The following is a 19,303-nucleotide window of genomic DNA, read 5'->3' as shown; positions in this document are numbered from 1 at the left end:
ATCATATTAGTCTTAGTAGCTCAAATGGACCATGATCCAATGAAGTGACAATATTATTTTCAAGAACTCCTGACTCTTAACTGAATTACTGAGGTAGAAAAATTTGATCTAATGTGTGGCTATCTTTGTGTGTCAGAATATACACTAAAGGACATAACCCCAAGTCATAAAACAAACCAATTAGCACCAATTGGGCTGAAGATTAGAGTTCAAAACTTCTGTTTTATGCATAATACTTGAGCTAAAACTTTGTGGATGTGGTGGGCCAAGATTTAAAACTATTCTCTTTACCTCCTTACATCTACTTATTTATCCCTCTCTTCAGTCTCTCTTTTCAGGCAGAAGGGACTTTACTGATCTTGCCTGGAGAGCTCCTGTGATGCCTATATTGAGGGCTTGGTCAGGTAATATGTGGTCAGCTCTGTCACTTAGTAAACAAACTATGGTTAGAACAGCGGGCCAAGAATCAGGGAAGCCAGAGTTCAAATCACACTCCTACTGTTTGTGACCTTGGATAAGTCACAAAATCCTCCATGTCCCAGGTACAAACTTTGACTAAGTCTGGGAATATGGAAACATTTAGGGGGGATTTTATATATGATGCTTAAAATTACCACGTGGTAAGCAATTCCACCTAGGCATATTCTATAAAATCTGCTTGGATTTATGCGTGGTATATAGAATACACTTAGGCAGACTTCACTGCGACAAAAACTACTCACATCCGTTTACACCAACCAAAAGGTAGCGTAAATCCCTCCACAAAGATTTAGTCGCACTGGGCCAAATTTTTTTTAACGTGTAAATTTTGGAATGCCCATGAAATGTCCCTTTTTTGCTCCATGTGTTACAAGTTAGTTGCACTGCACTATAGAATGTGCTTAGCAAGCTGTGTGTGTAAATTGTAATTATTGCCAATTAGTGCTCATTATTGTTTAAGAGCTGTTAACAATGCTGATTAATTTGTTAAGCAAATTAAGTTACAAGCGTCGTTATGGAATACGCTTGGATTTTGGCATGCATCTCTAGGCGTGCTATATAGAACCCAGGGGTTAGCATACCCGACTGTAACTTACACTGAGCCACTACTTAAAAAGTGTAAGCTAAATCTTAAAAGAAAAACAATCTTTTCTACACAGTTTCCATATCTGTAAAGTTTTGAACTATTTTCCTCTGGAAACAAAAGAACATATTTTAAAAAAGGGAAAAATGATCCAAAGAAAGAAAACAAGATGCAGCATAAGCACTGGCAAGTTAGATGCAAGGCACTGATAAAGAAGACTAAGAGAAAATTTGAAAAGACTGTGAGGGGAGTCAGTAAATTAAAGGAGCACTTAGGAAGCACAGGCCATAGGGGAGAGACTAAATCAATTCTTCATTTTGGTCTTTACTGAGGAGAATGTAAGGGAGCCAGAAATGGTATTTAAGGGTAATGATATGGAAAAATGGAAAGAAATCTCAATGAACCTATGAGATGTAATAAGCCAAATGAACAAAGAGCAGCAAAACACCTGGACCGGATGGCATACACCCCAGGGTACCAAAAAGCTCAAGACCGGAAAATGTAGATCTAATATTGGTATTCTATAACTAGCCTTAAATTGTCCTAAATACCTGAAAATAGGAAGATAGTTAACATAATGCCAATTTAAAGGGTTCTGGGGTGAAACTACAGACTTGTAAGCCTGATGTCAGTGCTGGGCAAAATGGTATCCTATATAATAAAACTCACCCTCAACGTTCTGAGGACACTGACGTCACTGTCAGGTCCTCCAGGCACTTCCTTCCGGTTTGAAGCCTTCGTGGTGGTGAAGCCACCGAAAACACTGTGTTGAGGCCCCGCCCTTGCGTCAAATGTGATGACGTTGAGGGCGGAGCGATTGAAAGTGGCGTGCAAGGTCAGTAACAATGGCGGACGAATGCCGATGGAGTGAGTACGGAAGGGGGGGAGGTCCGGAAGGAAACCGTGCTAGCGCCCGTTTCATTGCCGCAAGAAATGGGCATGTTTTACTAGTAAACTTATAAAGAACAAAATTACTAAATAGATTTGGGGCAGTTCTATAAGCTGGCACCTAGATGCATGCATCACTTAGGCACACCAAAGGCACCACAGGAACCAACGTGCACTAGGTGCTATTCTATAAGGTAGCAGTTAAGCAGTGCTTAACGGCAAGGGGGGAGCATACACGTGGGAAGAGCATGGCAGGAAATGGGCGTGTCTTGCAGTTATATGCATAGTTTATAGAATACTATAAATTGTGCGCATCACTTGGTGTACTTAGGTGCACCAGCTTAAGCCTGCCATTGATGTGGTGTAAGAGGGCATGCCAGTGCTGACATATACTTTGATTGAATTTTGGTGCCAAGATGCAGTTATAGAATTGGCACTAACTGCTGGATTCTAAATATCGCGCCTAGCGTTCTGCACCTAAATCCAAGCGTATTCTATAACAATGTGCATAATTTAATTGGCTTAACAAGCCAATCAGCATTGTTAATAGCACTTAACAAGCAATAATGAGCACTAATTGGCAATAATTAGAATTTACATGCATAACTCGCCAAGCATATGCTGTAACTCACTGCTCCTAAATTCTAATGCGCACATCCAAAAAGGGGTATGGTTATGGGTGGGGAAATGGGCATTTCATGGGCATTCCCAAATTTACGCTCATTGTTATAGAATATGGCCTAGTCTGCGTAAATCTACGTGCAGGTTTTTATGCCATATTTTTGTTGGTGTAAATGGATGCGCGTAGTTTTAAGCGCTGGGATATCAACTAAATGTATTAACACAACAACAGTAGAATTCAAAATGCATAAAACACAACTCTCCCACTGTTCAACGACCTTATGTGGCTGTCCCACATGAACTTTATCTCATCTCAACATCACTCTGTATTTGTAAACACCAGAGACTGCAAACGCACCTCCGGTACGATGTAAATAAATAAATATTCCACAACTAAATCTTATAGAATACACTTAGATGAAAATGACTTCCATGCAGATTTTCCAGGCACCATATATAGAATCCCCCCTAAGTACACAGCTTTGGGGTACCTGAACTGAGGCATCAATTTATTGAATTCCCCAATAGACAAACAGGGTTTAATGGAACAGAGTCAACATGGATTCAGTCAAGGGAAGTCTTGACTCACCAATTTGCTACATTATTTCGAAGATGTGAATAAACATATGTATAGAAGTATGTAGTATATCTAGACTTTCAGAACTTTTCTGACAAAGTCCCTCATAAAAGGTCCTGAGAACATTAAAAAGCCATAGGATAGAAGACAACGTTCTGCTGTGGATTGGGAACTAGTTAAAAGAGAGAAAACAGAGTAGGGTTAAATAGACGATTCTCTCAATAGAGGAAGGGAGTGCCAAAAGGATCTGTACTGGGACTGGTGCTTTTTAATATAAGTGAGATGATTACATTTGCAGATGACACAAACTATTGTTGTTACATTGCATGAGGACTGTGTGAAATTGCAGGAGGACCTTGGGAGGCTGGAAGACTAGGCATCCAAATGGCAGATGAAATTTAATGTGGACAAGTGGAAAGTGATGCACATTGCAAAGAATAACCCAGATTATAGCTACATAAGGGGTTACCACTAAGGAAAAGGATTTAGGTGTTATCGTGAACAATATGTCGTAATCTTCCACTCAGGGTACTCTTCCAAAAAGTACAAAGACTAGAGGGACACTCCATGAAATTACATAGTAGCACATTTAAATCAGACAGGATAAAATATTTTTTCACTCGAAGTATAGTTAGGTTCTGGAACTTATTGCCAGAGCAAGTGGTAAAAGAAGTTAATGTAGTTGAGGTAAAAAAAAGAAGAAAGATTTGGACATATTCCTGGAGGAAAAGTCCATAAACTGGTATTAAGGTAGACTTGAGGAGAGCCAGTGTTTATCCCTGGGGGTAAGCAGTATGGAATCTTGCTACATTTTGGGGCTCTGCCAGGTACTTGTGACCAAGACTGGCCACTGTTGGAAACCAGGTACAGGGCTAGATGGACCTTTGGTATGACCCAGTAGAGCAACTCTTATGTTCTTTGTTACTAAAACATTTACTTATTTTCTGAGTGGAAATTTACAGTTCCAAAAAACGCACATATCTGAAGTTGGCACACAAAATTTAGTATAAAAAGAAAAAAAAAATTGTTATTTTAAGTCCTAGTTGGCTTATAGTGGGTGTTCTCAACCCAGTCAGTCAGGTTTTCAGGATATCTGCAATGAATATGCATGAGATGAGATAAATTTGCATACACTACCTCCATTCTATGCGAATATATCTCATGCAAATTTATTGTGGGTATCTTGAAAATCTGACTGACTGGGTTGAGAACCACTGGCTTACAGGGCAGCCCAATATAACTATGTCCTCTATGGACTCCACTACAATGAACAACACACTAATAAAATCATACCACTGCAGCTTTCTCAGCACTCTGTGAGAGGGAATCCTTGTACATGCAGTGAGGCCTGTGCAAGCACTTGAGGCCTAATGAATAGTGCAGTGAGCTGAGAACATGGGAACTGGGTTTGATTCCCACCATAGCTCCTTGTAACTTTGGGCAAGTCACTTAACTCTCCATTGCCCCTGGTACAGAAACAATTGTGAGCCCACTAGGGTCAAAGAAAGTACCTGTTATATAATAAATGTAAACTGCTTTGATTGTACCACCTCGACAAGAGACCGGTTTGAAAATCATGGCCCTGCAACTTTGTTGGTATATTCCTCAGCTGATTGGACTCCTACATACCTACCGGCTCTCATCACTGGCAATACCTACACACGTGATAGAAGAAACCTGAATTCCCGTGTCACATGCGCGTTTGACTACATTAAAGTTTCCATTGGCAGTGTTAAGAAGTACTTCAGAGAATTAAAACTGTTTCTTCTACTAATTTACAGCTATGTATTTGGTACAGTGTAGAGCAAAAGTGAAACCACTCTCCGAAATATGTTTATTTCACCATACATTACAACATATTTTAAAGGTCTGATTTGCAAAGCTGCATTTTTAGGACAATTAAAATTTGAACTTAGCTTAGAAAAATGTGGAAATCCTTGTTCCCATGTTGTTGGGATAAAAAGAAAAAACAAAAACGTAGTACAAGAAATTAAGATGACTTTTTTTTCTCTGGTTTTGGAATTAAACCAATAGGGTCAGCTTCTATGCTCTGCTTAATTTTCTTTCTGCGAGACACTCCCTGTACAATTCTTACTATTATTATTTTAAAATCAAATTTATTGACAAAGTGTAATCTATCTCTGTAAGCATTGTGCCATTCACCAGAACTACTATTAAGTTTATATACTGTACCATGGTTTAAATTACATTCATTTCATGAATGGTAAAATGCTAAAACTCAAGTTTCTAACTGCCAAAATACAGCCTTACTGGAATAAGTACAGTTTACAAATACAATAATTACAATTTAAAACCATTAACAATATTACATCTAGAAGTAAATACTGTAGGACTGGTCAACAGACTGTTAGTTTCTGAGGGATAAAATACTGAAAGTGATCAACACACTTCCAGCTGAAGTGTCCGAAGTGCAGAATTCAGTTCCTTTCCTTTAAACTCTAATAAAACCCTTTGTTCACACACAGCCGTCTTCCATTACAAGGGTTTACACTTATGCATAAGCTTCCATCAGTTATCAGCCAAGTATTTTCCTAAAATCAAAAGAGATCACGGTGACGTGGACTTGCTGAGAAAGCCTAAACCAATACAAGCACGGTGTTAAAAGACAGAAAGTAGTTGGAAGTGCCCACTGTCAAGCTAATGTAGGTTAACATTTCCTTAAATTATTCTGAAAGCTTACAACTTTAGGGAATCTTTTACTAAGGCGCGCTCATGTTTTTAGTGCACGTTAAAATTGTGGGTGCGCTAAACATTAGAGACGCCCATAGGAATGCATTGGCGTCTCTAACGTTTAGCGCGCCTACAATTTCAGTGTGCACCAAAAACGTGAGCGCGCCTTAGTAAAAGACTCCCTTAATCATTAATTAGTTGGATAAAGAAATGCACTCTACCAAGCTATTTTGTTGCTTTTTGTAAAGTTTATGTTCATGTGGTACTCCCTCTCTATTTTGGGAAATGTACACTTGTTGCAAGAGACAAACAAATACAAGTGCTACATTTGAATTCAAAACAGCCTGTGTGTCTTTTTCTTGTCTCGAACTAGATATCTCTTTGCTTAGCTTAGAGAGGTGTTTGGATATTAAAAACATTCTGTGACTTCTGTCAATGTTGCTTATTCTAAACCTGTGCTTTCATGTTTCAAATGTATTAGTATTTGATTTACAGCCCTCTAGAGACCTTACACAGCTGTGTAGAATTTCTAAAAGACTGTTAGAGATAGAAAGGATCTGTGATAGGATAGGGGAAAGATAGTTTTGAACTGTTCTATCAGTATTAAGCACACAACTTTCTGATAGAACAGTCAACCTAATTCTACGTGTGAAGTGTATATTGATCCTTTTTCTATAGGTGAAGTTTGCCTTTTTACTTGGAGAGGTGGACTCATATTGGCAGTGGGGGGTGAGGGGACCATCACCATTAGCACCCACAATTTCCCCAGGGATTGAGTCAAGTTCCCTTGCCAATTGAATGCATAAGGAGAACTCCCTTCCAAGAGTGACTCCTTCAGTGCCAATCTGCCAGTAGGGTTGCCTCTCTCAAACATAAGCACATCACCAACATGGGATTCTCAAGCCTTGCTGGTTCTGCTGTTCAGGACACTATGACCAGTCTCCTGTGCCATAGTATAAATGCTGAATTATAGGAATATTTATCATCTGTAGGATGAATTTAAGTTAAAGTGGTAGTGCTTTCTATGTTCTTCAACATAGCTTGCTGTTTTCTTGGCTCTTTCTTGGGGTAATTGTATAAGCAATTTCAGAGTGTAGAACAGTGTTTTATGTGCTCAAGTAGTGCACCTATTTTGTAAAGAAAATATACACGCCTTTATGAGCTAGCTTGCTCGAAAGCTCCTACACAAATTTTCAGCTGCCCCAAGACAGGAATAACTTTGTGTGCATGTATGTGTATATTTTATAAAATACATGTGGAAGTACAGATCCTACTCACAATCCCTCCACTCTACTCCCCCCAGGGATGTCTATGCTTATGTCACATAATAGTAGGTGCTATGATTTTATAAGTGCCTACTTGAGCATGTAAAACAGTGTACTTGTGCGCAAGCCACTTCTAAAATTATTTTAACCATCAAATAACTAACTAAATATATTTTCCTTACCATCCATGCCAGACCAATCCAGATAAGTGTGTTATGTTTCCCTACTAGCAGATGGAGCCAGAGAAAAAAAAGCTCAGAGCTGACTTCACTCCCCTAATAGGAAACTGATACTTCCTTCAGCTCCCCAGTATTTCCTGACTTCAGCAGAAGGTGCAGACATGTGGCCTGGTGCAACAACTACAAGTAGGCTACTCTCGGGAAGGCTGTAGGACCAGATTCCCAGAGGAGCATTGACCGAGTCCAGGGGATGTTGCAGGCAACAGTCCTTGGGGTTTGTTCCCACACCAATGGGTTCAATATTGGGTGGTGCTACTGATAGAGTAACCTCTTCTCAGGATGCCTCCTGGTTTCCTATGGTGTTTTGTTTTGTTGTATTTGAATTGGTCAGAGGACCTGAAGGTTGGGAAAGGGAGGGGAGAGGCATAATGACGTCCCCTCTCCTTGCTTCAGTATTGCTGGATAAAAAGGAAGATGACACACTGCAGGAAAATCAAGGCAGTTCAGTGTGTTAGCAGGAGCGAGCAGGAACCAGATAGGTGAATGCAATCTGTTCTCTCTCCTCTTGCTTCCAGTATGTCTGGAAGAAAAGGGGAATGGGTGATGTGTTGCGCTGCAGTTAAGTCATAGCGGTTCAATATATTAGCTGGGGCATTTGGAGAAGGGAGGCAAGCAAGCATGGACCAGGTAGGCAGGTGTAATCTGATCTCCCTCCTTGTGTTCAAAATATCAGCTGAAAAGACTGCAGTTAGGTAAAACACTGCTGCTTGACTTTTGTTGAACAAAAAAAAAAAAGCATATGATCCTATCCTAGCACAGTTGAACTGGTTGCCAATTGAGCAGTGAGTTTGTTTCAAATTGCTGTGTTTTGAATGGCCTGTGTATTGATGATATCTTTTAAAAGTGTATGAACCTTTAAGATAACTACCACCTTCCCAACAAAGTAGCTTGTCGTACCAAGTGGACTTAAACTGCAGCATATGTAATCATTCAGAGTACTGGGCCCTACGTTGTGGAATGGCAAATACAGTATTATGAGAAATTTAAAAAGCATGGTTTTACGAAAGGACGTTCCAGACTGGGAACTGATGTTTGGCTATAAATCTTATGGTGTGGGGATATAATAAGCTGGTAAATAAGGGGGAGGGAATTCTATGTTTTATATTATGTCAAATATTAATTTAATTGTAAATTGCACTGAGCAAATTTGGTGAGTGAGGTATGTCATCAAATGTTATAAAGTACAGCAAAATATCTCAAGAAAAAAGGAAAGTAATGCACTGCAGGTTAAGTCACGGCAGCTCAGTGTGCCAGCTGGTGCATTTGGTCTGGCTTGGAAACAGGCAGGCAAGCAGGCACAGTTTGTGGAGGTTTAGAACCAACCAAACCAGACGTTGGAGGGGTTCCTCAGAGTGAGCTGTGGCCTGTCCAGTGTGCACAGAATAAGACTTGGTCAACAGCCATTTTAGTGCCACTTTGCGCCAAAAATACATGTGAAGCATTCTGGGCCCTTTTCTCTCAGTTTGGCTGCAGCCAGAGTACTGCAGGTGTGGAATCCCTACACTGATGATTAGCTTGAAAAATAATTTAGCGTTTTCTAGCTTCTGGAGCTTATGGAAGCCCTCTTAATTCCTAAGAAAAAATGTGGTCTTGTGGCCTTGGATGTTAGGGGCTCAAAGCCTCACTCCCAAAACAAGGGATCTATATAACGGGAAAAACGTGACATGCCATTCCTGATTGGCCAATTTCATAAATCAGACCAGGTTGCCAATAGAGGAGGGTTTTAACAAAATCCTGAAAGGCCTACAACCAATCACCTGATTCCTCAACCCCTGCCCATCAAAAAATAGTGCAGCAAGCCAGCAGGGATCTCACAGAAGAGGCCACAAAAATAATGAACTCTCTAATGGGCAGCTACCAACAGCATTAAAAAAGGGCAGGGGTGAGTCCTCTGCTAAAGAAGAACAATCTTGACTAGAAGAAGCTAGGAAAGCTTATAAATGAAAACGGTAACGGAATTCAAACATGCGTGGGATAAGCATAAAGGAATCCTGTTCCGAAGGAATGGATCCTCAGGAGCTTAGTCAAGATCGGGAGGCGGGGCTGGTGGTAGGGAGGCGGGGATAGTGCTGGGCAGACTTGTACGGTCTGTGCCAGAGCCGGTGGTTGGGAGGCGAGGATAGAGCTGGGCAGACTTTTACGGTCTGTACCAGAGTCAGTGATTGGGAGGCGGGGATAGTGCTGGGCAGACTTATACGGTCTGTGCTCTGAAGAGCACAGGTACAAATCAAAGTAGGGTATACACAAAAAGTAGCACATATGAGTTATCTTGTTGGGCAGACTGGATGGACCATGCAGGTCTTTTTCTGCCGTCATCTACTATGTTACTATGTTATAAAACAAACAGTCTGCATTCAGTAAAATGATTGATTAGAAGAGAGAAACTGGCTAGATCCATGCCAATCTAGATTCATACTTGGTTATGGAATGGAGATGGTCCTTACATCCACACTAGATGATCTTCATTCATAGAAATTGTGACAGGGATTTGCATCTCTATTAGTACTGCTGGATTTCTCAGTTGTTCTTGACACTGTAGACCACATCATGCTAACACGACTGGTAGAAATAGTTTTCAGTGGTGCAATACTGCTAGGCAATAGTCCATATGTTCAGCAGTACCTCATTGCCACCATGGGTGCTGACCTGCAGACCACCACATGGATTGAGTATCACTTATTTTGTTTAATATCTACCTCAAGCCACTAGCTGAGCTGATTCAGTTGATGGATACTATGCAGATGATGTGCAGCTGCTCATACTCGTTGAACTAGATTTACTTATAGTCCTGAATAAACCGAGTACCTTTTTAACAAAGCTTAAAGAATGGGCTAAAAACAACAAACTTTGCCTGAACCCAAGCAAAACTGAGCTCCTATGGGTCCCCAACATAAGCGGTCGCATACCTAACATTAAAATTCCTTTTGGGAGCTATGAATTCCCCCTTAAATCACAGGTCAGGAACCTTGGATACCGCTAGACTCAACACTTATGCTTATCCCCCAAATCCAAGCAACCTTTAGAAGCTGCCTCAATCATCTGTGATAACAATGCCATCTCTCTCCACACATTGAGAAGGCAAGTCTTGTCATAGTACTTCACATTATAACATCAAAGCCAGATTACACTGCACTGGTGCGAGTACAGAGTCTGTATTAACTCCAATTGATTCAGAATGCTGCAGAATGACTGACAGAAGGTTGTAAGTGATATAATCACATCACACTATTCCTGCAAAAACTTCACTGCCTACCAATACAAAACGGCGATAAATGGATCAAGGTTCAAGGCTCAATTTATTTTTGATATGCCGCCTATCATAGTCACAGCTATGCGGTTAAACAAATGCAAAATAAAATTAGAAAGTAAGTAGAAGAGAAAGGAGAGGAAATTACATTTCATCAATCAGAAAGAAGTGAACAAAGAGAAGGAGAAAGAGTGAGTGATCCGCACGCTATGGAACATTGCATCACCAGAGTTCCAGAGCTGCTAATCGTCGTTTAGGATCTGTAGGTTCTCTCATAAAAGTATGATTTTAACTGGTTTTAAATTTCAAAAGTGATTTTTCCATGCACAAATAAGGGGGGAATATTAGTGTTGTGGGCCCCACCCTCTGGAATTGCTTACCAATCCAAATCAAAAGATCCTGTTCCTATTTTTTATTTCGTAAAAATTTAAAAACCTATTTTTTTCTCTGTAAATGATCTGGATTAATCTTCAGGAGAGATTTTGATATTTGACTGTAAATCTTGTTTTGTGGAAGCTCTTATTTTATTGTAATCCTTCAGAAATATTGTGGAATACGACAATATTAGCATATCATAGTATATCATATACTAATAATTTAAAATCTGTTTGATCTTCCAAGGCCCTTAAAGGAAATGGGCCAGAGTGCTTGAAGAACAGGATCTCCCTCCACACATATCCAATGTCACTAAAGTTCTCCCAAGGAATACCTGCTAACCACACCCTCTTCAAAGAAAATCACTCAGTGTGACACCAGGCAACAAGTCTTCTTTGGAGTAGTCCCCACACTCTGGAATGCACTCCCAGAAAGGCTTTGCTTAATGCAAGAGTATCTCTACTTCAGGAAGCAGGTGAAAGCTTGGCTGTTCTCTCAAGCCCTTAATTGAAGAAGCAACTAGCTAGTGACATACCAGCTGCAAATACAGTAGCGGGCCTTGCTTATCCACTTCCATCCTAGCAGAAATCCTTATCCTGCACCATTTCTGACTTCATGTGCTATCTTTACGTTAATCACCCATATTTCTGTCTAACTCCTGTTAATCTATCTCATCTATGTTACACCTATACTGTTTTAATATCAGTTGTGTTGACATTGTAAGTAACATACTATGCCACAATGTGTATTGTTATTTTGGGTATGTTTACTGTTGTAATTGTCTACTGCCTATGTTCTGCTTATTCTTGCTGTATATCATCTTTGGTAAATTTCTTCAAAAAGGCAGTAAATAAATCTTAACAAACAGTAAAGCAGTAAAATACATCTTTGGGTGAATCTCTTTACAAAGGTGGTTAATAAACCCAATAAATAAATAAGTCAGCTCTGAGCTTTTTTTCTCTGTCTCCACCTGCAGGCAAGGGGGAATAACTCCCTTCTATGGACTGTCTAGCAGGGCTCAAGAAAAGGAATTAACAGGTAAGTCCAAATTTCACCATTTGCTACAATGATCACTGGAAAAATACAAATTGTTGGACAGATTACCTGCCGCAAATCTCTTTTTAACGAGCGAAAACCGATACCCTGCTCCAAGAAGTTCAATGTCACAGCCAGAAAGAGTACTGCCTTCACTATTGAACTGTACCACTAATGGTGCTGGTTTGCTTGGGCCCTCGGATAATTGGAATCTTGCCAACAAAGAACCCACACCTTTTCAGGAAAGAGAAAACAAAGTATTTATAAAAGAATGTATGAAATAAAAAGTTTCTTGGGTGTTATTTATACAGTTATGTGCAAATTCTGGGTATATATTTATAGATGATCTTATGAAGGAGATGAGTTTCATCAGATGCATTGCACCAAGTCTCCACAAATAGTCCCTTTTATTTTACTATGGCCATAAATGGAGGCCTGAGGCAAAAGGATGTGGAGGCCCACCAATTCCTGTGAGAGTGTACTGCTGCAGTAGAAGAGTAGCCTAATGTTTAGTGCAGTGGACTGAGAATCAGGAAAACTTGGTTCAATTCCCACTGCCGCTCTTTGTGACCCTGGGCAAGACACCTAACCATCCATTGCCCCAGGTGGGACACTAGGGACAGAAAAAATAGAGTACCTTATGTGATATATAAACTGCTTTGATTGCACCTCAGAAGGAAGGTAATTAAAGAATCTACCAAAGTAAAACTAAATGTATGAATTAAATAATGTATCATACTGGAGGTTTATTTTATGTATGAAGTAACATCACATTTAGAATACTGAATTAATTTGTTATGGTGTATTTGTATACCACCTTCTTTGGACATAATTCAACTTGCAGTGGTTCAGAAAAAATTCTATTCCATTCTAACACTTGTAATTCCATCCAATCCCAAAGATCCAAGGCAGTTGACAAAAGAAAACAATTTCAATATTAATGAAAAAAATGATACTGAATTAATAATCTCTCAAATATTTTTTTAAATAAAAATGTTTCCAAATATTTACCACCATAAATGGTAATACATCATAATCAAAACACAATGGAAAGAGGTGGTGGCAAGGAATGCAGAATCTTTTGCACCTAGATGTCCGTCAACATAAGGCCAACCTGGTCAGCAGCACTTTGCTTGAATGTAGACTTTACATGCCAGAGTAATAATGTTTTTTGAATTTCTGTAGGAGATCATCATCACATCAGAATTTCAACAGTTTAATTGTGTAGGCTCCACAGTCATTCAAAAACCATAAAACATACAGACTGTACATAAACATACACTGTATCATCTTTGTGAAAAAGTGAATTATTTGCACATGCTCTTACCGGCATTGCATTAAAAACACACAAATGGAAAAGGGAACTAGCAGTGCAGCCTTGTGCTTAGAGCACAGAGTTGTCGTGAAACTCTTTGTTGCATTTCAACTCTTATTCTTTTCTATATTTAAACAATCTCTTTTCTACAAGAAACATTCATCTTTTTTTGTGGCAGTGATCAGTTGCAGAGCACCATAGTCACTGAGAAAGTATTATGAATAACCAAACTCAACTGGGCTCCAGTGTAATTCACAATTTTTGTATTTCAGTCTGGTGGAAAAAAGGAAGGTGTAACAGCGATTCTGCTGTTGCTCTTTCTTTACCCTCACATGGTGGCATCAGCCAACTCTGTATCTTTTCCTTCAAAGTATTGGCCACAGCACAGTCCTTACCACCTTTCCCTATAGCACCAGCAACTGGCAATGTGTCACGTGCATAGCAGCTATTTCCCCATATATTTTCTGTCTAAAGAGATGTGGATCGGCGGACTGACAGTGATCAGGGCCACCAGACAATGAAGGTCACAGGCCCCTAACCATCTATCAAAAGTGATTAAACTAAATGGAGGGTAGGATAGAGTGGGCCCTCGGGCACTGCCTATTATCCCAATAGTCAGTTTGTCCACGGGGGGTGGGGGGAGGAGAGGGAAAAACAGCACAGTCATCAGCAATGCACTGCTGAGGCCCAGGAGGGGAAAGGAACATGAATAATGGAAAGAGAAGAATATGAGGGGAAGACTGAGGGCACAGGTGAACAATCTATGGGGAAGTGGGGGAAAGAGGAGCTTGAAAATCGGAATGGGAAGGAGCATGGAAGGCCCTATATTAGGCAAACTATAGGTCCACCAAGAGCAGCAGAATCTGGGGAATGGCAGTTTGTCTTGTGAATTTCACATGGGCTCTTAGCTCAGTGGTGGGTCTTTCAGCACAGGTCCACACTCAAGCACTGCTGTGTCCTATCACCTCCAACAAGAAGTCTCACTGGAGGAGGCAGGACTTATTATCACTCATGCACAAGCCTCTAATGACAGGCCTTCTGTTGCACTAATCTTCATATAAATGTTGCCTCATACTTCAGCAGGCATGGAATGGAGAAGAAAAAAAAGGGGGGGGGGGTGATGGAAAAGGGGGAGCAGGGAGAGAGGGAAGGAGAGATAAAATGCTGGACATGGAGGGGGGAGAGGGAAGGGGAAAGAGAGATGCTGGCCACTAGTTGGGAGGAAGAAGTGGTATAGAAGGGAGATACTGGCTAAGGGGAGGGGAAAGTGTGGGGAAGGGGAGAGGAGATGCTGGACATGAGGGTGGATGGGAAGAGAAAGGGAGATTCTGGATTATGGGAGGAGGGGTGCAAGGCTAAAGGTTCGCCATAGCATAGCCTTGGACTGGCTGTGTGAAGGAGATGAATGGGGGAAAAAAAAGCAGATGGGAAAAAAAGAACATGAATGGACACAATGAGAGAAGAGGAGGAACACTAAAGGAAAAGACAAAGCTACTGAGGAAAGAGGAAGGAATGACACAGATGTATAAACAGAAGAAAACAGAGAAGAGAGAAATAATAATGAATAAGGATATTAATGGAACAGATGATCTGGAAGAAAAGAAAGGGAGAAAACAGATAAAGAGCGTGGGGTACTGAAAGGGCGAAATATTGAAAGAACCAGAAAGGAAGGAAGTATCCCCACCTTTTTTCCCTACTTCAAAACTCAAAGGCATGCAGATACAAAAATATGGAAAGATTATTTGACACTGTTAATCAACGGGGTAATTTTTGCAAATGTTTCTACCTGCATAACCTGAGCAAATTTTCAAAGAGAAATTCGCTGAGTAGTTTCTCTTTGAAAATTTTCTTAAGTAAAAAGTACCTTCCCAACTTGACTTTGTTGTTTAAGTAGTTGGGAGTTATAGGGGGTGGAATTATGTGTGTGTGTTTTAAAATTCAATCTTAGGGGCATACTTTATTCTCCTGGGACTGACTATTTCAAAAGCAGCTAAATAGAGTGATCTAGTGAACCTAGGCGGCTATACATAGCTGCTGAGAATGGATAGTTTCCAAATCCAGGGATACAGCAAGCAACAAAGGGGCCCATTTACTAAGCGTAATGCAGCTTAAATGGTGTACTGCAGGATGCGCCCAGGTGTCCTCTGTTAACTGCCAAATCTGCTCTCACTAACCACACAGTAAAAAATATTTTTAATTATTTTGAGGGAGTGTGTCAGGCGGCAGAGAGTGGGTGTTCCTACACTAAACAGCGTATCTATATTACCACAGGAATGCCCGTGAGCCCTTACCACCTACAAAATGGGTTGCAGTATGTGCTCACGCAGTAAATTTTTTTAATGTCCATACACTAATGGTAACATTAGCACACGGTCATTAATACAAAAGGCCATTTTCATGGCTGTGGCCTTATTATGTGGGAAAAATGTGTGTAAGAGCATGCTAAGGCCACTTTTTGCCACAGCTCAGTAAAATGACCCCTAAATCTTTTTTGAAGATTAAATATTGCTCCCTTAAAGAACAAACTGCATTCCAAGTCTGCAGATACATTTTACCCACAGACTACACCAGTTTCCAAAGAAAATGCATGCATGTCCTTTCACTTTGAGACTTGTACCCATGAACATTTATGCTTGCTTTTGCTGTGAGTACTATTGTTCGTGGAAGATACCACACACGGTCTACACATGTTATTTCCCCCCTCCCCCAACCTAAACATACCACTGGGCCAGTTTCCTCTCAATGCATGGACTTCTAGCCACCTTGAGGGACAGCAGTTTTCAGCATAAAACACTTGTCACATGCATAAGTGCTTTGAAAGTTTCCTCCTTATGAACTGGATTGGAGCTGATGGCATAGGCTAACAAAGTTCTGCCTATGAAGAATAATCCAGAGCTATTGATGCTTTAATTAATCTGGACATCTCAGCTACTAATGCCTGCTGCACAACAAAATTTCAAATTATGATTTTTTTAAATCTTAGGACAAAATATACTAAGGAAGTTTTCCTATTTTCTTTCAATAGGAACAATGCATAGTACGTACGTGCCTTAGTTTACTGGTATTTTACTTCTGTTTTGGAAAGACTAATGCAATGAAAACCTACAGTTAACAGAGCCTGTGTCTTTGTAAATGGTAATAGTTAACACGTGGAAACTTAAGATTTAAAATTAAGCTCAATTAAATACAGTCTATATTAAAATTACCTCCATTTTCTGATTTTTGAGAGATATCAGGGATCTTCCACAATATCCTTTGTTGTTCAGCACTCCTGAAAATAAACAGCTACTAGTTAATTGCAATCATTGTTTGATTTAATTTAACATCAGCCTTGGCTGTAATGGACTCTTCTGTAAAAAAAAACTTCAAATCTTATTGCACTGAAATGAATGAAGTTAAAAGCCTACAGGGGAGATTCTTTAGGGAGGAAATGTAACCATGTGATCATTAACTCCCCAAATCTCCTTTACTAAATTGTATCTAAATGAAACATTAAAACATCTTCTTAATTCTCTTATCAGATATCCCTCTTAAAATCTCAAGGAATGGCCCCAAATAATAGAAATTTGTATACATAACTCTGCAAGGGAATGCTTAGGGAAAGATGTTCAGTGATCTGTGTGAAATGAGAGCCACTCCATGGATACCCATGAAAAAAAAAAAGGCTAACAAGCATTTCATGTCTTCAGAAGTGCCAGCAGTAGTATATTGTGGGAATGCCAGCAAGACTGCCAGGGCCCAAGCCCATGATTTCACATTTGAAGGGTTTCGTAGTCAGACAGCAGGGTAAGAAAAAGGGGTGATCAGGATCATGTAGGAGAGCGAGAGAGAGCCAGGTCATCAACGCTCAGTGCTTTTTTTGTAGAAAAAAAGGTGCCGGTACTCATTATGGGCGGGGTCACCACACATGGCTCCACCCCTATGATAGCCACACCCACATTAACCACACCCCCTATACCAGCCATGGCGCATATAAACAGACATCATTGAAAATATTATAGTACTATAGGAGAAAAAAATAAAGTGATTTTTTTCATTATAAATAATCTCTGTAAGCTCTTACAGCTCCAGTATACCCAGTGCAAAATAAGACAGCCAATGTAAATTCTCAAATTGGACATAATTACAAACACTAAAATGAAAATAAAATGATTTTTTTCTACCTTTGTTGTCTGGTGACTGTTTTTCTTTCCATATTGGTCCCAGTCTGTGATTCTGCTTTCTTTTCTTTTCGCTTAACTCTTCTGTGCCATTTGTCATTTTTGTCTCCTTTTTCTTTGCTTTCTTCAATATTTTTCAGGCTCTCTCTCTGTCCAGATTTAATTCATTCTTACTATCCATTCTTTAATTTCCTTCATCTACCTGTGGCTTTTCATCTTTTCCTCACCCTTGTTCTCCCCATGCCCCTTCCTCTTATTCTCCAGTCTTTCTCTATTCCCCTTTCCATCCAGCAGCTCTGCTTTCTCTCCCCATCCTTCCAGTGTCTCCCCTATTTCTTTCTGCATTCTTCCATCCAGCATCTTCCCTCTCTCTCTCCCCATCCTTCCATCTGTTTTCCCCCTCTCTCTCCCCATCCTTCCATCTGTTTTCCCTCTCTCTTTCCCCAATCCTTCCATCTGTTTTCCCCTCTCTCCCCATCCTTCCATCTGTTTTTCCCTCTCTCCCCATCCTTCCATCTGTTGTTTTCCCTCTCTCCCCAATCCTTCCCTCTGTTGTTTTCCCTTTCTCTCTCTCCCCAATCCTTCCCTGTTTTCCCTCTCTCTCTATCCCCATCCTTCCATCTGTTTTCCCCTCTCTCCCCAATCCTTCCCTGTTTTCCCTCTCTCTCTATCCCCATCCTTCCATCTGTTTTCCCCTCTCTCCCCAATCCTTCCATCTGTTTTTCCCTCTCTCTCCCCATCCTTCCATCTGTTTTTCCCTCTCTCCCCAATCCTTCCCTGTTGTTTTCCCTCTTTCTCTCCCTCCCCAATCCTTCCCTCTGTTGTTTTCCCTCTTTCTCTCTCCCCAATCCTTCCCTCTGTTGTTTTCCCTCTCTCTCCCCAATCTTTCCCTCTGTTTTCCCTCTTTCCCCAATCCTTCCCTCTGTTGTTTTCCCTCTTTCTCTCTCTCCCCAATCCTTCCCTCTGTTGGTTTCCCTCTCTCCCCAATCCTTCCCTCTGTTGGTTTCCCTCTTTCTCTCTCTCCCCAATCCTTCCCTCTGTTGTTTTCCCTCTCTCTCCCAAATCCTTCCCTCTGTTGTTTTCCCTCTTTCCCCAATCCTTCCCTCTGTTGGTTTCCCTCTTTCTCTCTCTCCCCAATCCTTCCCTCTGTTGTTTTCCCTCTCTCTCCCAAATCCTTCCCTCTATTGTTTTCCCTCTCTCTCCCCAATCCTTCCCTCTGTTGTTTTCCCTCTTTCCCTCTCTCCCCAATCCTTCCCTCTGTTGTTTTCCCTCTTTCCCCAATCCTTCCCTCTGTTGGTTTCCCTCTTTCTCTCTCTCCCCAATCCTTCCCTCTGTTGGTTTCCCTCTTTCCCTCTCTCCCCAATCCTTCCCGCTGTTGTTTTCCCTCTCTCTCCCCAATCCTTCCCTCTGTTGTTTTCCCTCTTTCTCTCTCTCCCCAATCCTTCCCTCTGTTGTTTTCCCTCTTTCCCTCTCTCCCCAATCCTTCCCTCTGTTGTTTTCCCTCTTTCTCTCTCTCCCCAATCCTTCCCTCTGTTGGTTTCCCTCTTTCTCTCTCTCCCCAATCCTTCCTTCTGTTGTTTTCCCTCTTTCTCTCTCTCCCCAATCCTTCCCTCTGTTGGTTTCCCTCTTTCTCTCTCTCCCCCCAATCCTTTCCTCTGTTGGTTTCCCTCTTTCCCCAATCCTTCCCTCTGTTGTTTTCCCTCTTTCTCTCTCTCCCCAATCCTTCCCTCTGTTGGTTTCCCTCTCTCCCCAATCCTTCCCTCTGTTGGTTTCCCTCTCTCCCCAATCCTTCCCTCTGTTGGTTTCCCTCTCTCTCCCAAATCCTTC

The 19,303-nt window shown here is 40.8% G+C and overlaps 1 protein-coding gene across 8 annotated transcripts in view; it reads right to left on the bottom strand.

Annotated features, from left to right (window-relative positions):
* Positions 1 to 5,624: 5,624 nt before the first annotated feature.
* SGIP1 (SH3GL interacting endocytic adaptor 1) overlaps positions 5,625 to 19,303 on the bottom strand; it is a 247,057-nt gene continuing 233,378 nt past the window's right edge. For all 8 annotated transcript variants that reach the window (XM_030207461.1, XM_030207464.1, XM_030207465.1 and 5 more), the window contains 3 exons: positions 16,523 to 16,587; positions 12,071 to 12,235; positions 5,625 to 5,701 (listed from right to left, as the gene is read on the bottom strand). In XM_030207461.1, the coding sequence (XP_030063321.1) occupies positions 5,679 to 5,701; positions 12,071 to 12,235; positions 16,523 to 16,587 (253 nt within the window). In that variant the 3' untranslated portion in view covers positions 5,625 to 5,678. The remainder of the gene's footprint in view (positions 5,702 to 12,070; positions 12,236 to 16,522; positions 16,588 to 19,303) is intronic.

The sequence above is a fragment of the Microcaecilia unicolor genome, chromosome 6 (assembly GCF_901765095.1).
Source record: "Microcaecilia unicolor chromosome 6, aMicUni1.1, whole genome shotgun sequence".
Lineage (NCBI taxonomy): Eukaryota > Metazoa > Chordata > Amphibia > Gymnophiona > Siphonopidae > Microcaecilia > Microcaecilia unicolor.
Note: the sequence above shows the minus strand (reverse complement) of the source record. Positions and strands in the feature narration are given on the sequence as shown.